This window comes from Kluyveromyces lactis (assembly GCF_000002515.2).
Source record: "Kluyveromyces lactis strain NRRL Y-1140 chromosome F complete sequence".
Lineage (NCBI taxonomy): Eukaryota > Fungi > Ascomycota > Saccharomycetes > Saccharomycetales > Saccharomycetaceae > Kluyveromyces > Kluyveromyces lactis.
Genome location: NC_006042.1, coordinates 2,115,507 through 2,138,171, shown reverse-complemented (window position 1 = coordinate 2,138,171; position 22,665 = coordinate 2,115,507). Strand labels below are relative to the sequence as shown.

The 22,665-nt window shown below is 39.2% G+C and overlaps 11 protein-coding genes and 3 non-coding genes across 14 annotated transcripts; 8 read left to right on the top strand and 6 right to left on the bottom strand.

The window, feature by feature from the left end:
* Positions 1 to 25: 25 nt before the first annotated feature.
* HAP1 (Hap1p) lies at positions 26 to 3,787 on the bottom strand (the record flags this gene model as incomplete). The annotated part of the gene is made up of 1 exon (XM_456105.1): positions 26 to 3,787. One exon carries the CDS (start codon positions 3,785 to 3,787, stop codon positions 26 to 28), a length of 3,762 nt encoding a protein of 1,253 aa, XP_456105.1.
* A 1,248-nt stretch (positions 3,788 to 5,035) lies between these two features.
* KLLA0_F22968g (uncharacterized protein) lies at positions 5,036 to 6,040 on the top strand (the record flags this gene model as incomplete). The annotated part of the gene is made up of 1 exon (XM_456104.1): positions 5,036 to 6,040. The coding sequence occupies one exon, from the start codon at positions 5,036 to 5,038 to the stop codon at positions 6,038 to 6,040; it is 1,005 nt and encodes a 334-aa protein (XP_456104.1).
* Positions 6,041 to 6,153: 113 nt separating this feature from the next.
* CQD2 (Cqd2p) lies at positions 6,154 to 7,845 on the bottom strand (the record flags this gene model as incomplete). Its single annotated transcript, XM_456103.1, has 1 exon — positions 6,154 to 7,845. The coding sequence occupies one exon, from the start codon at positions 7,843 to 7,845 to the stop codon at positions 6,154 to 6,156; it is 1,692 nt and encodes a 563-aa protein (XP_456103.1).
* A 305-nt stretch (positions 7,846 to 8,150) lies between these two features.
* On the bottom strand, positions 8,151 to 8,738 carry SYM1 (ethanol metabolism protein; the record flags this gene model as incomplete). The annotated part of the gene is made up of 1 exon (XM_456102.1): positions 8,151 to 8,738. One exon carries the CDS (start codon positions 8,736 to 8,738, stop codon positions 8,151 to 8,153), a length of 588 nt encoding a protein of 195 aa, XP_456102.1.
* Positions 8,739 to 9,489: 751 nt separating this feature from the next.
* On the top strand, positions 9,490 to 11,025 carry KLLA0_F22902g (uncharacterized protein; the record flags this gene model as incomplete). Its single annotated transcript, XM_456101.1, has 1 exon — positions 9,490 to 11,025. The coding sequence occupies one exon, from the start codon at positions 9,490 to 9,492 to the stop codon at positions 11,023 to 11,025; it is 1,536 nt and encodes a 511-aa protein (XP_456101.1).
* Positions 11,026 to 11,100: 75 nt separating this feature from the next.
* On the bottom strand, positions 11,101 to 14,595 carry KLLA0_F22880g (uncharacterized protein; the record flags this gene model as incomplete). Its single annotated transcript, XM_456100.1, has 1 exon — positions 11,101 to 14,595. One exon carries the CDS (start codon positions 14,593 to 14,595, stop codon positions 11,101 to 11,103), a length of 3,495 nt encoding a protein of 1,164 aa, XP_456100.1.
* Positions 14,596 to 15,053: 458 nt separating this feature from the next.
* TAG1 (Tag1p) lies at positions 15,054 to 16,820 on the bottom strand (the record flags this gene model as incomplete). The annotated part of the gene is made up of 1 exon (XM_456099.1): positions 15,054 to 16,820. The coding sequence occupies one exon, from the start codon at positions 16,818 to 16,820 to the stop codon at positions 15,054 to 15,056; it is 1,767 nt and encodes a 588-aa protein (XP_456099.1).
* Positions 16,821 to 17,146: 326 nt separating this feature from the next.
* DPH5 (diphthine synthase) lies at positions 17,147 to 18,043 on the top strand (the record flags this gene model as incomplete). Its single annotated transcript, XM_456098.1, has 1 exon — positions 17,147 to 18,043. The coding sequence occupies one exon, from the start codon at positions 17,147 to 17,149 to the stop codon at positions 18,041 to 18,043; it is 897 nt and encodes a 298-aa protein (XP_456098.1).
* A 392-nt stretch (positions 18,044 to 18,435) lies between these two features.
* APS1 (Aps1p) lies at positions 18,436 to 18,906 on the top strand (the record flags this gene model as incomplete). Its single annotated transcript, XM_456097.1, has 1 exon — positions 18,436 to 18,906. The coding sequence occupies one exon, from the start codon at positions 18,436 to 18,438 to the stop codon at positions 18,904 to 18,906; it is 471 nt and encodes a 156-aa protein (XP_456097.1).
* Positions 18,907 to 19,026: 120 nt separating this feature from the next.
* KLLA0_F22792g (uncharacterized protein) lies at positions 19,027 to 19,389 on the bottom strand (the record flags this gene model as incomplete). Its single annotated transcript, XM_456095.1, has 1 exon — positions 19,027 to 19,389. One exon carries the CDS (start codon positions 19,387 to 19,389, stop codon positions 19,027 to 19,029), a length of 363 nt encoding a protein of 120 aa, XP_456095.1.
* Positions 19,390 to 19,932: 543 nt separating this feature from the next.
* KLLA0_F22770r lies at positions 19,933 to 20,004 on the top strand. The gene has a single exon. It is a non-coding gene; the product is annotated as a tRNA-His (tRNA).
* A 38-nt stretch (positions 20,005 to 20,042) lies between these two features.
* KLLA0_F22748r lies at positions 20,043 to 20,116 on the top strand. Its single transcript has one exon. It is a non-coding gene; the product is annotated as a tRNA-Val (tRNA).
* A 223-nt stretch (positions 20,117 to 20,339) lies between these two features.
* KLLA0_F22704r lies at positions 20,340 to 20,455 on the top strand. Its single transcript has 2 exons — positions 20,340 to 20,378; positions 20,411 to 20,455. It is a non-coding gene; the product is annotated as a tRNA-Leu (tRNA).
* A 786-nt stretch (positions 20,456 to 21,241) lies between these two features.
* Positions 21,242 to 22,642, top strand: CRH1 (transglycosylase; the record flags this gene model as incomplete). The annotated part of the gene is made up of 1 exon (XM_456093.1): positions 21,242 to 22,642. One exon carries the CDS (start codon positions 21,242 to 21,244, stop codon positions 22,640 to 22,642), a length of 1,401 nt encoding a protein of 466 aa, XP_456093.1.
* Positions 22,643 to 22,665: the final 23 nt, after the last annotated feature.

The window sequence follows — 22,665 nt, the reverse complement described above, 5'->3', positions numbered from 1 at the left end:
TAAAACGATCTAAGTAACAATGAACTCATTCCCACATCGAAAATTCTGTGATGGGTGCCATTTCGTTCAAGCCATCATTATTATCTATCGGTAAGAAATCGGCTTGTAAGCGAAGCCCACCATTCCCAGAATAACCATCAAATCCAACAGCTTCCACTATGGATGACGGGTTTATCATTAATCCATTAAGTGATGTGTGTTCGGATAGGAAGTCCTCAAAGTCAGGGGAATCAGTGATGTTAGATAAATCTGATGGGGGTACTGGAGAGTTGAAATTTAATTGCTGTAAGTTAGAAGGTGCAACAATAGGAGGCTGTGTTCCAGACAAACTTGGTGTTGGGCTATATGGAACCTTTCCTTGTGGAACTGCAGGCACTTTGTCCAAAGTTGGAAGCAAAGGCTCAAAGGGAGTTACCGCAGAAATCTGCGCTGGAGAAGGTGGTAAAGATATTTGAGGATTTTCCACCTTTACTTCAACTTTTTGCTCAGAGAAGTTTTTAGATGTGGTGTCTACTTTCCTTCTTTTCGCAGTTTCAGGAGTACCTCTCACATCTGATGTGCGTCTTAAAGTGTCCCTAAAAGTGATTGGTTGATACTGTATATTCAGTGGGGGCAATTGTTGTGTAACGGCAGAGTTGAAAGAAGGAGGAGCAGTGGAGTGAAAAATCGAGTTGAAGGTTCCGCTTGTTACTTTCGAAGGCAAAAACCCAACTGCGTCCTGATAAACCGGGCAACGTCTAATTTGATCCCCTCCTGCTGAAAGTACCAATGATGGAACGTTTTTGAAGAAACTCGTCATATTTGCAATATTTGGATGTTGATGCAAACGTGGTAGGTTTTTGTTTTTAGAGTTAGTTTTGGATTTCGAGGAAGGTTTCTTAAGTAAAGTGATAAAGAAACCTGTGGATTTCGTCATTCTTACGGCATAGTTATATTTGGCAGAGATTTGTTTTGTCAACTTGTGAAATAAGATCATTCTTGCGAGGAGAACTTCGGCTAAGTTTTCACCTGCATCCAGACTGACATCTGTAAGGACGTTTCCTGGAGATGGGGATGAATCTCTCTTCATTTGGTCTGTTTCATCTTCGCTGCTGCTAGTAACAGTGTTATTTTGGTTACCTATAGCTGGGGATTCACCCATACCTGTTAAAGGGCCACATTTAGCCCGCAAAATTAGGCAAACGATAAACTGTAAAGCACGATGTCCGACGTCCAAGCAGGTGGGCGACAAAAGCACATCCATATAACTGAACATGTTGTTCATACCGGTGCTGTTATAGAAGAGTATGCAGTTTTTGAAGCCTTCCACTGCATAGTTGAGGGCTTCTTGTGCATAATCTTTAGCTAAAATTCTTGTGCCGGGGTCTTCGTTACCTAACGGTTCGTAATGCGTGAATAAGATGTAGTTTAACAAATATTGTAGCATGCTAATTGTGACATGTTTTGAGAAAAACAAAGCTCTTGTGGTGGATTCGTGGGCGAGACTGAGTTTCTTTTCCTTTTCTTCTGAAGAGCTTTTATCTACTGTTGAAAGAACGGATGTTAAGGATGGTAACGAATAGGAATGCTCTGGGTTTTGGTCCAAAAGCACAGTTCCTTCTGTGGTAAATAATAGGCCTTTATTAACAAGATCATTGACAACATCATTCGTCGGAGTAACACCATCACGTAGTTTACCTAAGCTTTGTATTAGTTGGTCAAGCTCAAATTTTCTAACTGTCCTTGCAAGAGAAACATTCAAAATATGATTCAAAACAGAGATGATACATAAGTCAATTTGGAAGAACAATTTGAAATTCTTGACCAGGATGAGTTCCTTGATATTGTTCACATAATCGATCTTCGATGCACAGGGAAGTTTAGTGTCACTGAAGTCATTTAGATTACGTAATAATCTGGGTGTACCTAGTGATAGAGACTGTTGAACATCAAGTGAGACAATAAAGAACCAGGTTTTCCTCCATGTATGTTTCAATCTCTCGGTATTCGACAAAGCTTCTTTCGTCAACTTGGAACCATTGACTGCTGTGTTTAGTTGAGGGAAATTATCAGGATCACGGTGCAATCCACAGCTGAAAGCCATTTGCACAATACTGGACATAAGAACTTGGTGGGTCTCATTATCTTGACCCGTTGAGGTAAATGTGTTGGGTTGTGTATAATCCGTCTTATCCGGAGAGGACATGAGATACAATTTGTAGAAAATGGCAAATTGAACTGTGGTGATGTTAACATTGGAGTTTGCGAAACTACTGATTTCATCAAACTTGATCAAAAATTTCCTTACAATCTCCACTGTTTCAATAGGTGTTTCGTATTTTAATAGCATGGCTTCCTCTTTAGCCTGTGTGATAGTAGCGGAGTATGTAGGTTCTAATTTTAACGATTCGCACTCTGGTCCTAACTTGATATTGCATGCGTTGGGAGTCAAGGAAAGCCATGTTATTCTCAAAATAATCAATAATATCCCCAAAACACAAGCATCTAACGGCTTCGTCAATTTGACAGTTGTTTGGTTATTATTTGTTTGCAAAATTTGATTTACCTGTAGTTTGAAGGTCTGCTCATCAAGTATAGGTACGATTGGGTAAATGTGATTAAAGAATTTATCCATGAAAAGGAATACGATTTTTTTTGGTGGCAAGGCCTTGCTTATGGCATCAGTGGCCTGCTCTGATGACATCTCCGGCACTACACTAGTGCGTTTCGAATTATGCCCAGATTCCTGGCTGTTCAACGTTGGGGTTGGAGTTCCCTCGCGAAGCATTGGACATTTCGCTGTCAAATTTTGGAAAGACGGCAAAGCCGGAAGCTTTCCCTTAGCTGCAGGATCAGGAGAACCTTCCATAGAGGAAAACTTTGTGTGGTCTATTGGACATCCAGAAGTAGTTGCGTCAACTTCTTCCTTGACAACGGTATGTGCCACGGGGCATTGACCCGAGCTAGCAGAACCGATGAAAGCACTATGGTCAACAGGGCATTTTTGTGTGGAGTTTTTCTCGGGCCTAGGAGCATGTGCTACAGGGCAACGTGACTCAGAGCTCTTCGGTCTCTCTGCAACGTTCCTAGTTGCATGTGCAACTGGACATTTGGATTGTTGTATTGAGCCATGAATGACGGGACATGTACCTGCACCAGCGGAGACGGTACTAGATTTCCGTTTCTGAGAATACCATTCCGTGAGCTTCTCTCTTAATGTGAAGATATGACCCCAGAGAAGTTTTAAGTAAGGATCACCTTTCATTATTGCCAACCAATGGGTAGCTCCAAGATGCACAGTACCATTATTTTTCAAATGTAACATATCGAACTGTCTTGTCAAATCCAACTCATCGTTATCATACTTATTCTCATTGGATGGCGTTTGTTCCGTACTTAGAATAGGTGAATTTCCATTGGATCCGGATAACAGCCGTTGAGTACTGCCACCTGCATGAGGACAACCGACATTCAAACCATCTGACGCTGGACTCTGGTTAGCACTGGTCATAGGATTCGTCGTAGTGGCATGAACTTTTGAAAGAGTTTCTTCCAAAGACTTCACACGTTCTCTAAGCTGCTTCAACTCCGAATCCTTCGACAGCTCTTTCTCGGCTTCTTCAGCCCACGTCTGTTCCATATAATGGCATAGATGACCAACACCAGTCTTGACACATTGCTGGCACTGAGGCCGTCCTTTGTCACACTTAACTTTCCTCTTTCGACATATTGTACAGCTCAGGGGTACTCTGTTTCTCTTCCGCTTCTGCTGCGGGGTGCCTGTTCCAGGTGAGGTAATAGAGCTCATAGTTCAAAAAATATCCACCTCTAACCTTTGTATATCTATCACTGTGTGTGTGATAATAAACTAGTTAAAAAAATTGACGAAATATACGTGAACTTCTTATCACTGTAACGCGTCACTTGGTATCTCAAACTCAAGGTCCGATCTCTTTTTTCCTATTGCCCTTTCGCTATCAAGAATGAATGTAAAGGAATAGATTGAAAACTAATCACTTAAACAGTCTCTCTCAACAACCATGAAAGAAAGAAAGTTAAATTCGGTAAATATATGTACTTCCAGTCGATAAATTGTAAATTATTCCAGAATTACGGCTTTCTGTTGAGCTGTACACTAAATTATCTCTTCTTTTAATAACAACACCTGATTCATCTCAGTCCGTCTCTTTCGTATTTATTTTAAAGGTTCTCTCATTCTCACTTTTTCGATGTTGGACAGTATAGAAGGTGGGAAGCCCGCAAGAAAAAGGAAAGAGTATGCAATGGCAGATGACAGTTTTTAGAAGCCATAACATAAGCTACAACATCGAGGGGCATTAGCGATATTCTCTCGTCGTTTAGCGGGTGGGGGTTTTAAGGGGAATGGTAAGGTGGATAAAGCTAGGCGAGTGTGAGTTGTGTAGTTTTCCTGCGAGGCTTTTGGACAGATGTTGTGAAAAGAAACTGCCAAATGAGAGAGTGCAGAGTTTACTGACGGCACTCAGCAGGGTGCATTTGGATAAAAGACGTTAATATTGAATGATTAGTAATTTCCTACAACGATTGTATTCCAGTATTCTCTTTCACTGATTTTATTCCAACAGACTGAGAGTTCGCTACGAAGGTCCCCATCATAATTCTTGAGTGCGCTATACGATGGTCACGTGATGGAAGTTGTCAGCAGGAAAAAGAAAAGAAAGGAGTGAATCAAACTGAACATACAAAGAGACAGGCCAGCCGAGCAGAGCATTTTAATCAAGTATATCCAGTAGTTCCTTCGGTCTGGTGTGTGAAATGTCAAAATAGAATCGCAGGGCTTAATACCCTCTTTACCTTCCTGTTCAAGGTTATGCATCCTTTTAGGTTTTCTTATCATTAGCCGTCGAGTAATTTGAGACATCAAAATTAGGCAGCCAAAACCCTGGTTTCGACCAATTCTTTAAAAAGAGCGTACAATGATTGATAGAAACCGTTTTACAGTATTGCTTTCTTTCAGGTGCGTAAGCCATTGATCTAGAAACGAAGTTTCTCAAGAACCTTAGAGCCAATTTCACTAATGAGTTTGAAGACTTTACTGGACCCTCAAGTGAAGACTCATTTTCTTAACCTTTCTCGGGCAGAAGTTATATCCCACCTTCAAGCATTACAGGATGGACTGACCAGATATTCTGAAAATCCAACAATTGTTCCCCCTAGAACCAAGGTTTTTACCCCTCGAGGGGACACTATGCACATGTTCATGCCTGTTGTTGATGACGTTTATTGTGGTGTGAAGACTTTGGGTTATAACGCTAATTCGAGAGTAGGCTTTGTCGGTGCAATCAACGTACTAGAACCAACTACAGGGTTGATCCAAGGTGTTGTCGATGCAAAACAGGTCACTGGTATCAGAACTGCATTGAGTTCTCATATCGGTTTGTACAAAGTGAAACACAAATTTGATAATATTGCGAAGTTGAATGTCACCGTGTTTGGGACCGGCTTGCAAGCGTTCTGGCATTCTTTCGTGTGTTCTAAGCTCTTTTCTGAAAAGGAAATTGAATTAAACGTAGTTTACAGATCTAGCCTATTGGATGAAGCAGATTTGCTTGGTTCGTGTAATAATGTTAAGAATATTAACTATGTGAAAAGCGACAGTGAAGAAGTAGCTGGGATTTGTAACAGCAGTCACGTTATCTTCGGCACTGTCCCCACTTCATCACCTAGTATCTTTAAAAAATTCTTCCAGGAAAGCTCAGATATTCCTTTCACTTACATTGGGTTGATTGGTAGTTACCAGCCTCATATGCATGAATGCGACACTGAACTGGTATCATTGTTCCAAAAGGAAGATGCCAAAATTATCGTTGATTCCAAGGAACACACCTTGTTAGAAGCTGGTGAATTGATCACTGCAAAAGTTGAACCCTCTCAGTTGATCGAAATCGGTCAACTTGAATCAGTGAGTTCCGTTAAGACAGAAGTACTGGTGGGATCCAGATCTATAACTTTGTCAAAAATTGTTGGATTGGCTATAATGGATATCGTTACAGCCAAAAAAATTATCGAGGATCATCATTAAAATAAAACTGGTATCTGTTAGTTGATGAGGTAGTCTCATCAATTCGAGAACACCGTGGTATGTAAAAAGTTTAATACTGAAGTTATTCAGAAACTATATACAGCAACTGATTTTTAAAATTTGTTCTTCCACCATAAAGCTAAATCATACAAGACTAATTGGTTCTTACGACGTTGGAATTCCAACCAGGCTTTTAGTTCGCAAAATATCCATTTCACAGACCATCTTGAATATGATCCATTAATCGTCTCACGAGCTTCATCATAAACGATCTTAGAGCAATACTGGCTCATAATTAAGAATGTTCGTTCAGGGCCCAATGGATTGTGGAGACATTCGTCTAAGTGTCGAGTGAGATCATTTGTTTTCAAGATTAATAGTACAACACTGGGTATTTTCGAAAGAATACTCATCAAATCAACCAACAAGTCTCCTTCAGTTATTTTTGAAGACATAACTGCCATTTCCTCCTGAGATCTTGGTTTAGAGATATCGTAATTCAACGCGGTATCAATACTACGGCCAGTAATTGCAGCTGCAAATAGGGGAACCTGCTCGTCATTGACATGGGCAAACTGTTTCGCATAATAATGTAATTTCTCTTGGTCTTGATCAAGGAGCGCTAACCAAAATTTGGCATAGTCTCGTCTCATCTCCGTAGTAGGTGTTCTGTATAACCCGTGGTCATATAGAATGATTTCGAAATTATGACCCTTATATGGCTTTTCTAGCGCCCTGATGGCCAAGTTTCCTCCATGTGGATCACAGTGAATGCCAACGTTTGGAGTGAAAATCATCCTATTGAAGATATGAGATAGACATGAAGAGACCTCTGATCTTGAGATGTGATGTTCGTCCATGTATTTGATATTATCCAACCTTTCTCCGTGTAGATATTCCAATATCAATATTCTCTTATTAGCACTTACAACTTTAGGAATTCTTAATGCTGTTTTGTTTACACAGCTGATAAAATCTTCTGCGGATTTCTTGGCGTTTTCAGCTTCTTTTGTAAAATCTAGCTCAATATAAATCGAAGACTGTAATTCATCCCCTAGCCATGTTAATGGGTATTCTGGGAACACCACGTCCAACAGATTAAAAACTGTTTGGGTAAGCATCACATCTAATGGAACAAATTCCTTCAACTGAGGGTGCTGGCACTTGACTGCTACTTTTTCGCCAGTAGACTTTAGTTTAGCAACATGAACTTGAGCCAACGACGCTACACCAATAGGTCTTGGATCAAATTCAGAGAACACTTCATCCAAAGTACATTTGAGATCTTGCTGAAACATTTGATCTATTTCTTGAACGGTAGATTCCGGACATTTATCCTGCAATGGAATCATCGTATCGGTCCATTCGGGCGGTAGCAAGTACGTCATAGCCCCAATATGTTGACCCAACTTGATGAACACTCCACCATTACGTTCAAGTGCTTTAAGAGTAATATCTGCACATCTCTTATGGCAGTTCTTCAACGCTGTTTGATACTCCGCATCATTTTGATATTTCCCGTCAAGGGTCTTTTTGTAATGATAGAAACAGCGAGCCGTTGCCCGAGTAACAACACCAACACGGCCCAAAGTCAAGTATATGTGCCTAGTGAAATCATGGAAAGTATCGTTAGTGTTATAGAAAGCCACACCAGTACCTGCCAAACCGAATGCAACATATTTCCAATTTATTAACCTCTTTTTCGGAACCGAAGTTGTGTCAGAAAAGAACCTCTGTTGCCTCAAAGTCCTTATAAAAAGGTGGCTCGAGAAAGGTCGCGTCCGCACAATATTTCTAGTAAGCATTGGTCAACATATGCAAGCCGGATGCTCTTTAGACTCGGTTCTTACATGAATATGTAGAGTTTGGTAGCGTTTTTGACAAATCTTACCAACCATATATAACAAACAAAAACCCTGTGAAAAATTCAGTTTCCTAAGCATAGAGGAATTTTGAATGCTAACGGTGATAACTTTGGTGACATAACAAATGATCAACAGAACTGTTGAAACCCCCGAGCTTTAAACTGATGCTGCAAGCGTTAGGCTTTGACGATAAATAGTTCTTTTTCGAAATACATTTTTGTCTATATGTATATATTCATCTTCATCTATTCAGGAACCGGTGGGAAGTTCACAGGTACTTTCTTGTCACTTGGAGAAATAGAATTCTTGAAAGATAGGAAAGCATTCCAAAATATGGATATTATATTGACGGAGAAGAGCCTATGATGCACTGGTACCAATGAAAAGTTAATTAGTTGGAACGCAGGCCAAACATACCAGTTTGTGACCAAAGTGGGCCACCAATTGTCTTCTATCTTTTTCTTTGCATCAACTAGCGATTTACCCTCGAGTATTGACATGACACCGTAGTACATTGGAATACCAACCGGGGCAAAGAGAAGTTGGTCGCATCCGACCCTTGCGGCAGTGTTGGTCCAATGTTTCCCCGGTTTCACTATAACTTTCTGGTTCAAGAATTTGTACCACGAATCACCGATTATTGAGAAAATCAAAGAACCGTATACAACGGCCCGAACCGTTCTTGCAAGATCGTACTTCTGACCCTTTTTTTCGGGGAACCCAACTTGTGCAATCACATCACCGATCCCAAATAATGAACCAGTCATTATCCCATTGGTCAACCTGGGAGATCTCTTCACAGATGCAGTATACCAATTAACAAATCCGTTCATCTTCGCGAAAACACAGTATTAAAGTCGTATAATAGCTGGTGTAACAACTTTATCGCCACCCCATCAAATTCCTATTTCAAATCTAAAAACGAGTCTCCAACTTCCTGCAAGTCAATAACTTCTGCAATTCCGCAGCCATTTCAGCTCATCTCTTTTTATAAAACTATCTGCATTGTATACAGCCTCTTCTTATTTTTTTTTGCAATTTCCCTAGAAAATTGCAAAACCAATGTCTTGCGTTGCTGCTACTGCTGCTATTGTTGCTATCATTTATTTTATTACGGATATCAAATGGGCTTGTATCACCGCGAGATGCATCGATAAGGGGAGAGTTCTGGCATGCCCAACCATGTTGAAAATGACAGTGGTCACGTGCTCCGATTCTTCTTTCTTCTTCCTAATCGGCGAAAAAAAGTCTTTTTTTTTTCTCGCCCAATTTTCCGCTCAGCTGACGCACGTCAGTGTGTAAATTTCAGTATTTCTTGTCAAAGATGGACGGAATACATTTCCTTTCAGCATAAAACTGACACAAAATGTTGATTTCAATGTATACTTGATTACATGTTTGTTTCGAACTAAACTTATCTTCTGGTCTTTCTTTGCGTATATGTAGCGTGTCTTTTTTTATGTTTGATTATGATAAGTTAGTCCACATTACCTTAACAATCGAGGCTTGATGAAACGTTGGTGTATTCAGTAAAATACTGCTTACCCCCAGGTTGTGCTATTCTCATTGGATATTTAAAGCAGGATGAGTTCTATGCTTGTTTGCTACGGTGAGAAAAGTAATGACTCCGATTTGAATCGTTATTTCGGTGAAGTTATTCTTCATCTTTTGGAAATTGAAAGTTTACAAGGACGACAGTTGAAGCAATGGTGTATTGATAAAATGATTGAACTACCTGAGCCAGTATGGGATAGTCCCGTCGAAACTTTGCAGCAATTAAGTTTGTTCAAATTTATTTTGTGTTTACAGTTTTCCAATCAACAGCTTGAAAATCATACTGGTGAGATCTTTGAAGAGAAACAGCTTCTTTGGGCAGACATTCGTATTGAACCTTTGAAATTTGATGATCTTTATAATTTGAACGGTGAAATGGATCACAATTATGAAGATCCGTTAACGAAATATGCTTTGGAACTATACACTGCGAATCTTTTTCTAAAGTGTGGGACATTATATCATGTTAAGGATTTTATTCAACACTGTACTGCAAGTAAACAGAAAATGAATTCTTTAACTGATAAGAGGGAAACTTTTCCGGAACTCTTCGATACTGGGAAGCAATCGGTGATCAAGATCCCTTGGAAGTTCCCAACGCAATTTTTAACAAAGGTTACTGAAGAACATACTTTAAACTCTAAAGTATCTATTTCCTTCTCAAAGATGATGTTGAAGGAAAGAGCCAAATTGTACAAGGATATTAACCCGGAAGATATCAGCCCTCGTTACGTTAAAGTGGATATGAAGTGGCTAGAAGGAACAAACGTTTACAGTTTGTGGCAAATGGAGGAGGAAACAAGCCAAACGTCGTTGGAATTAGAGGAGATAAAACAAAGACAAATTGAGCGTCAAAAAATCTTTGAGGATGACTTGGAACCCTTGACACCAAAAACAGATGTTGATATGTGTCATCTATATTTGAAGTCTACAAAGAACAAAAATTTTTCCAATAACCATGCTATTGATGATAAGATTTTGGGTAAAGATTCTGTTCGAAGTACCGTGGCAGATATCAATATGGGGAAAGAAAACTATTCGATGGAGTCCGAAGACTCCGAGTCAATAAGAACTGCTTTAGCATTTCAGAATGGCATGGTTACTGGTCTTGAGAATCCAACTTCTTTGAAAAACTTACATATCCATGAAACAGCTATGATTGATATGGATCTGTGTACTGGGTTGAGACACCTCACTTATGTGCCAAAATTTGGTGACGTGCATGAAGCTGATTGTATTATCAAGATAGAAATAAATAAACCTGGGACCACGCCATCATCTCTGGACAGTATTTCATTAACCCAACAATTACAGCGTTTACGTTGCTTCTTCAAAAGGGAAAAAGCAGAAAAGACTCTTGAACCCAGTAAAGCGATTAAAACTCAAAATGATAACCTTCGAGAGCTCTTGTTACCACCTATTGACAGTAAGATAACTTTCAAAAAATTCTTTAGAGCTAAACTTCGACAAATAAGATCAGACTTCAGCTACTATAAAAAAGTCGCCATTTATTGTATCGATGACATAAGACACTATAGCCCAGACGAGGAACAGCACACTCCTTGATGCACCAACAGGCGGGAGATGTTAAATTTCATAATTCTGAAAAATTGCAATATTGCCTAGCATATTAAAGCTTCTTTATATATCTCCGTTAAAAAGTAAATAATCTAAGTCCGTAGAATCGATTATAGAATTGAAGTTCGTTTTTGGTGGATTTTTTAAATGATCATTAGAGAACGGTGCCCCGGTTATCGAGCCACCCAAATTGTTGGTAGAATTGGGCAACATCATGCCACTATTTTGTCTTTCTGATAAGTTTTGCAACTGCTGAATAAGACTCTCTTGTTGGAAAGATGGGTTCAAAAACATCTCATCTAGGCTGATATTTGGAGCCTTTGCCAAATCAGAGAGTAAGCCATCGGCCTCTATTACAAGCGGCGATTGTGTCGTAATTGAGCCAGGTGGAACAGCATGATTATCAAAATCATCGCGGTTCCAGCTCGAATGTGTGTTGTTGTTTCGAAGAATCGCATTAAACCAGTGAGTGTCAACCTCATTGACTTTCAACTGGGGCAAGTTGAGCCCAGTCCCATCATTACCGTCTGATGACTTACTAGATAAACTCACTGAATCTAGAACCTCTTTACATGGTGGAGCCGGCGTGGGGTTTGACGTTGAGCTACTCCGTTTTCTCCGTTTTTCTGTTTTGGTCGAGATTGATTGTTTGTGCTCGCTAATGCGAAAGTTCAAAGCTTCTTTTAGTTTGTCTTCATTGAATATGCCAGAGAAGATAGACCATCTAGTAGAGTTCATGATAGAATAGAGTTCTTCAAACTGTGAAAGATCCAGCAGCAAGAAGTTATTATACTTTGGCAATTTCTTGGCTGGATTTAAATTATCAATTAATAATGGAACGCCCAAGTTATCTCTTTGTATGCCCAAATTTTGGAACGCGGTGTTTATAGGGGAGTGTGGATCGAATATATTATTCTTTTCATCTTTGAAAAGTGAGTAGAGGAATCGATTACCCTTGGAGAGTCTCCAAGCTTGAAATTGTCTTCCACTCAAAGATTGCGTTACACTATTGGCGAAATGTAATTTATCCAAAGCATTTTCTATAATTTTGGTCACTAGTTCTTTTATTTGAAAGAAGTGCTTAGAACTTCCATATACAGGATCCGGGTTTTTGAGATATCCATGGTAAAGATGAATAAGTCTGGAAAGCAATATATGCAATACGGTTTGGCACCTAACAAATATGTGATTACATGCCTGTAATATTATTATCTTAGATTTCGGTCCAAAGATCTTTTCAATGTAGGAAATATCATTCTCATCATTTTGATTGTGAAAATGCAAAAGAATCAACAGCGGCTCAAGCTCGACGTAAAGAGAAAGACACATTTTGAGCAATTGGAAAGGTTCGTGGAAATTATTCACCTTTAGTTCAGCATGATGACTATCCAGATGAATGAACAGTCGTAGCTTTATTATAAGCAACATCGATTGTGTATTCACATACATGCGAAAGTTATTGCATTTTTCAATGCATAGCTGTGAACCTTCCACGCCCGAAGAAATCATATATGACAAATCCTCGGAATAGTTTATCTTCAAGTTATTCTCCACTTTTGCAATTCTATCCATTATGGTATTGCAAGGGGATCTGTTTCTTTTGTTCATGACAACCTTTAAAAGTTTCCTCACATGTAAAGAAAATTCAAAGTTTTTCCTATAGCAGTCAACACTGGCCACCTCATGGGTAGGATTTAGGAAAAATTCCGGGATGCTCCCATCTTCTTCTCGTTTGATATGAGGAAGTTTGGTGTTGAATTGGTCTACGTCAATAGTGAAGCAATTCCCCATATTCATTGCCTCAGAAACATCCATGAAATATATAGTGTACCAGGCCTTTCTCCAAGAATGTAAATAAATCTCAAAATTGGTTAGCTGGTACGATGCTTCAGCATCTGTATTTATTCCAAGAGATTGAGCAATCTGAACTAATGAACCTGTAAATGTGCTAGAGTCAGCACCATCCGCAATATCTCCCTCTTCAGGTGCATATCTGCGATACACTCTCAACAATAGCAAACAATGAAGGACTGGCAACACACCTCTTCTCCAAAGGTTAAACATACGCATGCATAAATTGGCGACATCAATATAAACAGTTCCAATCTCATGACTAACAACATATTTTTCTTCTTCGGTAGAGCAATGTTCTAAATCTGCTGGGAACATCAAGTAGGATAGGCGCATAATGACGAAAAACGTTGCAAGCTTTGCAAAGTCCAATTTCTTTTCTATTTTCAAAGGTGGGGGTTTCTCTGACTCGGAACGACCTCCGAGAATTCCCGCTATCATATCCTTGAACCAATCCTCCGTTGAGAATGGATACAATGCATGTAAAGGAGAGCTGAAATAATTATCGAGATGTATCCATATGAGCTTCGCGGGAGGTAGTAGCATCCTTATATAGTTCAAAATTTCTGTTTCTTCGTCAAGAGAGGCAGGGGTGTTCTCGCTTTTCGATTGTGTTTTATCAGTCAGCGACTGCTCTCTTGTTTGCCTTACGTTGTTATCGCATTGAGTTGCCTCAAAGTAGCCATTGTGATTTTTTGAGATTTTGGATCCAGAACTTGTTCTTGACTTTGGGGAATCTTCGTTTGACTTAATTATAGCACTTGTATTGATAATTTCTGCTAGAGAAGGTCTGTTTGATCCTTTCTCGTTTGTTAAAATGCCATCCAAATTCTCATCTTCAAGGTACTTTCGAGCAAATTTTGCTCTTTGTGCTTGATTACCAACCTCAAACTCCGAAGTAGAGTCTTTAACAGTGTCTCTTACTCCTTCTACATCATTGTTTTCATCATCTGTTACATTAGCACTGTCGTCTTTTTCTGTTATGTTGCTAGTTGAGCACTCATCGTTGTATATTTCAACCAATAAATTTACGGCCGTATCAGTTTCATTTCTGTTCGCCACGAAAACTTCTTTTGCAAGTGCTGGAATATATTCAAGATTTGAATACTTGCGGTTCTGTACCCGCCTTATAAATTGGTTACTCCTATCATTATGGGCCTTTCGTACCAAGGTGGTTATAGTCATTAAATATGGATCCACTTTTGAAATGGAAATGTAATTCAAAGCACCGGTGAATGATAAACGGCCGCCTTTCACATCAACTGTTTCCAAGTTATGGTAAAAGTTGAAATCCTCATAATTGCTCAAATCCAAGGGTACGACATTGTTGCTGCCAAAATGAGCATTTCGTTCAATTTTCACATATGGTGAATAATTCATGTTATCACTTGTCGATGAAACATTACGTTTGCTCAGAAGGGATTCTAACGAATGTATTCTTTGTTTCAATACGTCGAGCTCCTTTACCACCGTTGTGCTTCCGGAGAAAGGTATGGAATACTTGAATGATTTCTGTTTCTTCATTCTAGGGTTGGAGACATCGGGCGTTTTCATAGAAACAAACTTTACCTCCCGTTTTTGCACTTCATAATTACATTCCATGTTTGATCCATGCTTTACACAGACCAGGCACACAGGTTTTGCTCTATCACACCTTACTTTGCGCCTTCTACATACCAAGCATGATTTACCGTTCTTCTTATCCATCAGGTCTTCTGTGTTTCCTTACCAGTTTTTACTTAGGGAGAGCGTTCGTGTTACGCTTTGTGCATTCAATACCCAAACAGAGGTCTCAATCCTTTGGAGGAACAACAGCTCTTCATTGTCTCAATATCCAGTTTCTTCTTACTACTCTGTTTAATACTTGGAGAAGTACATGCAAGATTCCCTTTTTCGAGCTTTTTGTTTTTATTTTTCATTTTTAATCACTGATAAGATAAAGAAAGACAGACAAATGAAGATCAACGAACCATAGCCAAGTCTCTTTCTTATTCTTGCATGAAAAGTAATCAGGAACACGGCAGGAAACTGGTCATCGTGTATGATTTCTCATGTAATCATAAACTTTCTTTCCGGTACGTACGTTTCTAGCACGAGAATATATAATAAAATAAAAATATAGCCATCAATTCGTAGAACAACTGGCAAAATGATATATAATTGTGCTATGGTCGAACGACTGCTGAGCCCTCACCTGGAAGAGCTAATAGAACAATATCTCCAATACTTGTTGCGACCATCAAATCAAGTTTCCCCTTCAAAAAAATTGTTGATTCCCCTTTAAACACTACTTCGTTTATGCAATGAGTGAGTGCTAGAGTATCTGCTATAATAACTTGGTCGTTATCTATGTCAAATGAGACATCGAAGTACGATTTTTCAGGCTTATCCTCATCGATCACAACATTGCTGATACATTTCGTCCAGGAATCCAATGGTACAGTTAGCATATGAACATCATTGTGATACAATTTTGTTCGTCCTTTAATTCTTTGCATCGAGAATGTCGTATCTTGTTTCAACTGGTAAAACGGTATTTGAACTTTAGCTACAATCTTACCCTTGACATTCAGCCTTTTCCGACCAAGTAGATCAGTGGACCATTGTAGCTTGATACCTCTAGTACCTACTTCTTGGACTATATTGTTCACATCAACTGTATAGTTTACCGAAAGCGGTGTAAAAAGGTATGGAAGTAAGGCAGTATAATCTTCAAGTAAAGTATTTGGATAATTTTTGCTATCCACAGCAGTGCAAGTAACTTCTAAATTAATGAGGTATTTGGGATCGAGTAGTTGTTTGATCAATTTTGACAGTGGTGTTATAACGTTAGAATCATCTGATGCGCATACATGATTAAGAAATTCGTTTGGTAGCTCACCTATCAGTGTACTATCTAAGGTTATATTGATGAATGGTTTGGATACTGACTCTGAGGTCAACTCAGGGCTGTGCACAACTACATTATCAAGCTTAATCCCATTTTCATTACGACATCCTGGGAAAGTTGTTTGCCATTGCATGCCAGGAGATATTAGGAGTCCGGGGCCTAATTTATTGCAGGTACTGCTTAGAGGGTTTGGAACTCCGATAGAACAGGAAATATCATATCCATCTTCTATTTCCTTCAAGTTTATATTGTTTATTTCAATTCTTTCAATTGTGTCATAAATTTCGGCTGAGAGATGCCTAAGTGTATCAATCACACTTTTCCATAAACCGAAATCTCTCCAATACAACTTTGCTTTGTTTATACTCAATAAAACAATTTCGTGTGAGAAAACTCTCTTTTTCAACTTCAGATCCATACTACTCCATAAGTTAAGTCCATCGTACTTCTTCTCCCAAATTTGTTTCAAAATTGGAATCAACTGCTCTGTGTTGGGCTTCACTAATACTAACAGATCCAAGTCAGTGGTACTATTTTGCTGAATGTTAATACATGTAGTGTTGGGTATAATAATTTTTCCCAATGAAACGACGTCGGTGTCGTTTTCTTGCTTGAAAGTGTCTAAACTGTTCAAATCGAAACACAGTTCCTTCATAATCCTAGTCCCGGCAAAAGAGATAAGCTTCTTTTGTCGTTCCGATACGGCTGATCCAGCTTCATAATCTAACCACACCGAGGATTTTACTCCAAGTTTGTAGTACCGCTTCTCGTCAATGTATGTCCATCCGTTAAATGAAATATCATTGATTTCAACATTTGTGATATCTCCAATATGCTCCTTAAATGAAACATCATCTGGAAGCACAGATTTAACATATATAAGACCCAGAAATATGGTAGTAGTTAATAGCACAATGAATGCTATAATTCCCGCAGTAACTCTATTCCTGGACGATTTGTGGAATCGGTTCGAGGGCTCGGAACTCCTCAATCCTTGATTAACGTCTCGGAGTAAGGGTTGTCTCTCTGCATCTTCCGACATTTCGCAGGATTGGTAAAAAGGTCTCCTGAATACCGCCCTTACTGTCTGGTATACTCAAAGTTCTGGTATAAGTGCTGAAGAGGAGAGATCGTGGTGTAATCTAAAGATCCAATTATTTTGTTAGATATGAGCTGATACCATTCATTTTCTCTTTTTGTCCCAACTTCATAACGTATCGAATTGTTGAAAATTTTAATTAAAGTGGATCGAGATGACTAGCTCATCGCATGGTTGACAGGAGGGAATGGAGTAATTGCACTTAGCTTGGTCTCTGCTTCAAATTGTAACTGAGGAAGTTTTAAGTAACGAGGGTAGTTTTGGTAGCTATGTTGTACTTTATTGGATTAGGTCTTTCTTACGAAACAGATATCACCGTCAGAGGCTTGAATGCCATCAAGCAATGTTCGAGAGTGTACTTGGAGCACTACACTTCCATATTGATGACAGCTTCTCTAGAAGAACTAGAGGAATTTTATGGCAAGAAAGTTACACTAGCTGACAGGGAACTTGTCGAATCGGGAGCTGAAGAACTTCTCCGTGATGCCGATAAAGAAGATGTTGCGTTTTTGGTTGTCGGTGACGTTTTTGGAGCCACCACTCATACTGACTTGGTGTTGCGTGCCAAGCAAAGGAATATTCCAGTAGAAGTCATCCATAACGCGTCTGTTATGAATGCAGTAGGATCATGTGGGTTGCAACTATACAATTTTGGTCAAACGATCTCTATGGTCTTTTTCACCGATAGTTGGAGACCAGATTCCTGGTACGACAAGATATGGGAAAACCGGAAAATCGGGTTGCACACCTTGGTTCTTCTAGATATCAAAGTGAAGGAACAGAGTATAGAGAATATGGCTCGTGGAAGACTCATTTATGAGCCTCCAAGATACATGAGTATTGCACAATGTTGTGAACAACTATTGGAAATTGAAGAAACAAGAGGCACTGAGGCATATACTCCTGATACTCCCTGTGTAGCAATCTCAAGACTAGGTTCTGCAAGCCAAACCTTCAAAGCAGGTACCATCAAAGAGCTAGCCGAATATGATTCTGGTGAACCATTGCATTCTTTAGTTATACTCGGTAGGCAAACCCATGAATTGGAAATCGAGTATTTGCTCGAATTCTGTGACGATAGAGAAAAATTCAAGCAAGATGTCGCCAGTGATCAAGAATATTTCAAACCACCAGCATGGGTTCCACCTCCAGAAGATGAAGATTAGGCCAGGTCATGGATATGTAAATTATATATTGCATGTATCCTTTGTGTATCCGCTTCTTCAGCTTCATGCAAAGTCGTCTGCGGTGATTCTCATTTTTCGTTATATTAACTATTAATATAACATGAATGTAATAACGTAACTGAATCGAATGAATCAGCATGTAAGCAAAAGAAAACAAACAAAGAATAACAGGTCACTAGAATCAAAGTTTAAGTCTAATTCTGTCCCAGTTGATGTTTTAAAATTAAGGTTATTATTCAGCTCTACAACTTTTCAATTGGTGTATCCGAGAAACTACGGATAAACGATTAACAAGGGCATTAAATACCACAACCACCGAGCTTAAGAGACAAAAGCTATCCTATTCGTTATAAACAAAAAAGGTCATTGAAATGTCACAGATTAAGTACATGCTTCTCACGTCGAGGCAAGGCAAGACTAGGTTAATCAGATGGTATCAACCCTTCGATATAAAGTACAAGCATAAAATACTAAGGGAAGTGACGACTAACGTACTGTCCAGGAAGTCAAAAATGTGCAATATTCTAGAATATCAAGATCACAAAGTCGTGTACAAGAAATATGCCAGTTTATACTTCATTGCAGGGATTGATTTGGATTCGGACAACGAATTGTTGACTTTAGAAATTATACACAGATTTGTGGAAACTATGGATAGATATTTTGGGAACGTCTGCGAGTTAGATATCATATTCAATTTTAGCAAGGCATACAGCATATTGGATGAAATGATAATGTGTGACGGATCTATAATAGAAACTAGTAAAGATGAAGTTATACATGTTGTGGAGGCCATGGATGCAATTGAATCAAATGATGACCTTGATAGGGTATTGAGTTGAGAATGCATGCATTCAAGCAATTGACGTGATACTGACCGAGATGAATAGAAATTTAAATTAAATTGTGAATATGTACAATATATTATCCTTTCTTTCTTTATGTACGGAAACTCAACAATTCTACTTGTACAATAGTTTTACAAAATCTGCATCCCCCATCGCACCTACACCTTTCTCGTTATCAGTAGATTCGCCTTTTTCAACAGCCCTAATCTCATTGTACAAAACACCAAATACGTATGGGGTATCATCGTATTCATCCATTTCACTGGCCAACGCCCTGTACATTACGTTACTCTTACTGCATGGATGCTTTTCTTTGTACAAAAGAACGAAATTCTTGATGAACTCCTGCTTATCATCCTTCTTTAGTTCATTCCATTTTTTATAACATCTCATCGGCGTAGCATGAAAGTTTCTGTTCTGTATCAATGCAAATCTTCCTATGGCTTGTCTAGCTGCAAACATCTTTATTAGCGTCATTACTTTCTTTCTAGTTAAAACCCCTTCTATAGTTCGTAGCAATCTCTTGAATCACTATATATTCTGCTTTGGTCAATACTTCGGAACAATGTTGGCTTGTCTGAGATAGATCTATTTCACCAAAAACGATCCAGTTATTTATTTATTATATACCCACGCCACAGAATGCGATGCGCTTTCTTTCCCCTGCCTGATCTTTCTTCATATAGCTTTTTGCTGCAAATTGGTGCGTAGATGTATGCAAAATAAAAGTCGTAGCCAAATTATGCACACCGTCGGAAAGTAACAATGAACCCGATGTAAGTTCTGGTACTTTTGTTAGGAAGTGTGAACAGGTTTAATACGATAGAATGATAGGGTATGATTAAGTACTAGCAATGTGAAGGCATCTAAGGGGTTTGATATTGTGTGTGTGTCTATGAATATTATCAGGGAGAAAGGAAGAGGAGATGCCCTGAGAAAACGCCGCTGAATACCATGTGTGAGGGTAGTCAGACACTTTGGTGCAGGGCAGTTCCACATTCAAACATCGCAAAGTACTATGCCATCTTAGTATAGGGGTTATTACACATCGTTGTGGCCGATGAAACCCAGGTTCGATTCCTGGAGGTGGCAGTTACAATTGAATTTATCTTACAAACAAACTTTTCAACGGTTTCGTGGTCTAGTCGGTTATGGCATCTGCTTAACACGCAGAACGTCCCCAGTTCGATCCTGGGCGAAATCAAATGAGAACGATATTTGGAAGATCGATTCTATTGTTTTTTTTAGTATTCTCAACATACAAGTAAAAACCTGGGCCTCCGCCTCGCTTGGGTGGACATAGAAATTTTAGCACCACTATCGGCCAATAAATAAAATAATCAGTAGTCGTCTGGGTGTTAAAGCACGTTGCACATGACTTGAGTTTTCAGTATACTATAGAGGAATATAACAACTATCACGAAATTGGTTGTGTGGCCGAGCGGTCTAAGGCGCCTGATTCAAGATACCTATCTTAACCAACCTTACAGTTGGGAACACTCAGGTATCGTAAGATGCAAGAGTTCGAATCTCTTCGCAACCATTATTTTTAATTTCAATTTTGAACTATTTTTAGAATTGATATTTTCTTTTCTATGCAGCATTGAAACAGAATTACTACACCTAGTAAAAACTACGGCATATATCACCTAGTGCTGCTCCCTCCCACCAACACACATGCGAGCTCATTTGTGTGACACACTTTTCAACTTCCATGTTGATTTCTATTTCTGGTTCTATTTCTATTCTTAATTGCAAAACCAAGCATCAAAACCAGCACGATTTCTCATTCTCTAGGAACTGTACTGTGTCTTCTCGAAATTTTTCATCAGTTTTTCTAATTTTATTCCTCGAACGGGTAAAGTAAAGGTTAGAAAACCCAAAAAGAGTAGGAAAAAGCCACCAAAGTGACAGTACAAGCCAAGAACAACGAAAAATAATATGGCAGGTATATAGTAAATGGAGAAGTTGCCGGTGATCATGAAGATGAACAGACAGACTTGCATCAAAGCCACGAATTTTTTCAGTCAATTTATTTTTGGTAGCGCATTCAAATAGTGGGAAATTTTCAAAGTTTCCCACCGGTACATATGTTTCTGTGGGATTTGGTTGGTTCAAATGTTTTTGACCTTCATTTTCCCGTTCAAATACATCGGATTGAACCCTGGGCATCAACGTGAAACCAACTTGAAATACGCGAACACCTCTTGTATATATAAAAGAGCTAGTATTACAATATTGATTGGGGTTAGACATTCTTTTTACGTGCGTCATCTTGGAACAAATCAATTTGGCAAGAATCACATCCCAAAGGTAACAGCAGACGAAAATGAAGTTAACCTATACCTTGAGTGCATTGGGCCTTGGGGCGTCAGTTGCCTACGCTCAATCAACAGCATGTAATCCTTTGACTGCCAGCACATGTTCACCAGATCCTGCTTTGGGTAAATCCATCTCTGTACCATTTGATGAGGAATCTTCATATTTTGAAAGATATGCCACGAACGGTAATGTTTCTTATGGTGATGATGGTGTTGAAATGACTATTAATAAGAGATTGGATAATCCAAGTTTGGTTTCAGAATTTTATATTATGTTTGGTAAAGTTCAAGCGATTGCCAAGGCTGCCGGTGGTCAAGGTATTATTTCCTCATTCTATTTGCAAAGTGATGATCTTGATGAAATTGATATCGAATGGACTGGTACTGATACTACTCAAGTTCAATCCAATTTCTTCTCCAAGGGTGAAACTACTACATTTGACCGTGGTGCTTTCCATTCGGTGGACGATCCTCAAGGTTCTTACCACAATTATACCATTGATTGGACTAAGGATGAAATCAATATCTATGTCGACAGTGCACTGGTAAGGACTATCACCAGTGACAATGGTCAAGGATACCCAGAGTCTCCAATGCGTATTTTCACAGGTATTTGGGCTGGTGGTGATTCCCAAAACGAGCCCGGAACCATTGAATGGGCAGGTGGTTTGACCGATTATACCAAAGCTCCATTCAGCATGTATTTGAAAGACGTTATCGTTGTTGATTACTCCACTGGTACAGAATACTCATACTCAGGCACCGATGGTACTTGGGAATCTATTGAAGCTAATGATGGTGAGGTGTATGGTAGATATGATCAAGGAGTAGCAGATTTCGATAAGTTAGCTTCTGGTGGAAGCGTATCAGACGACACTTCATCTTCATCCTCCTCATCCTCCACATCTTCATCTTCAACCAAGACAAGTGCATCTCCATCTACATCCAAATCTTCATCCACTTCCTCATCCTCATCTTCATCCTCATCCTCATCCGCATCATCATCATCCTCATCCTTATCCTCATCCTCCCCCACTACGACTTCTAAATCTAGTACCACAATTCCAACTACTTCCACTGAAAGCACCTTGAACACAACTAGTGCTTCATCTACCAGTGCTTCATCATCCAGTATTACTGCATTGAACACAACATCTTCCTCCACTTCCCTATCATCTTCTTCAACTCAGTTGAATACAACTGAATCTCTAATAACTTCCACGGAAGAACTTGTGACCACAGGTTTCTCATCTTTGGTCACTACCACCGCTGCTGACGAAGAGATCACATCGTATGCCACTGGCGAGACAAGCTCATCAGCTGCTTTAACATCCACACAGTCAGAAAACGCTGCTGCTTTCAATTTACCGCAATTGCTTGCTATCATTCCAGCACTTCTACTTCTCTAATAAATAGTCATTTTGTAATATAA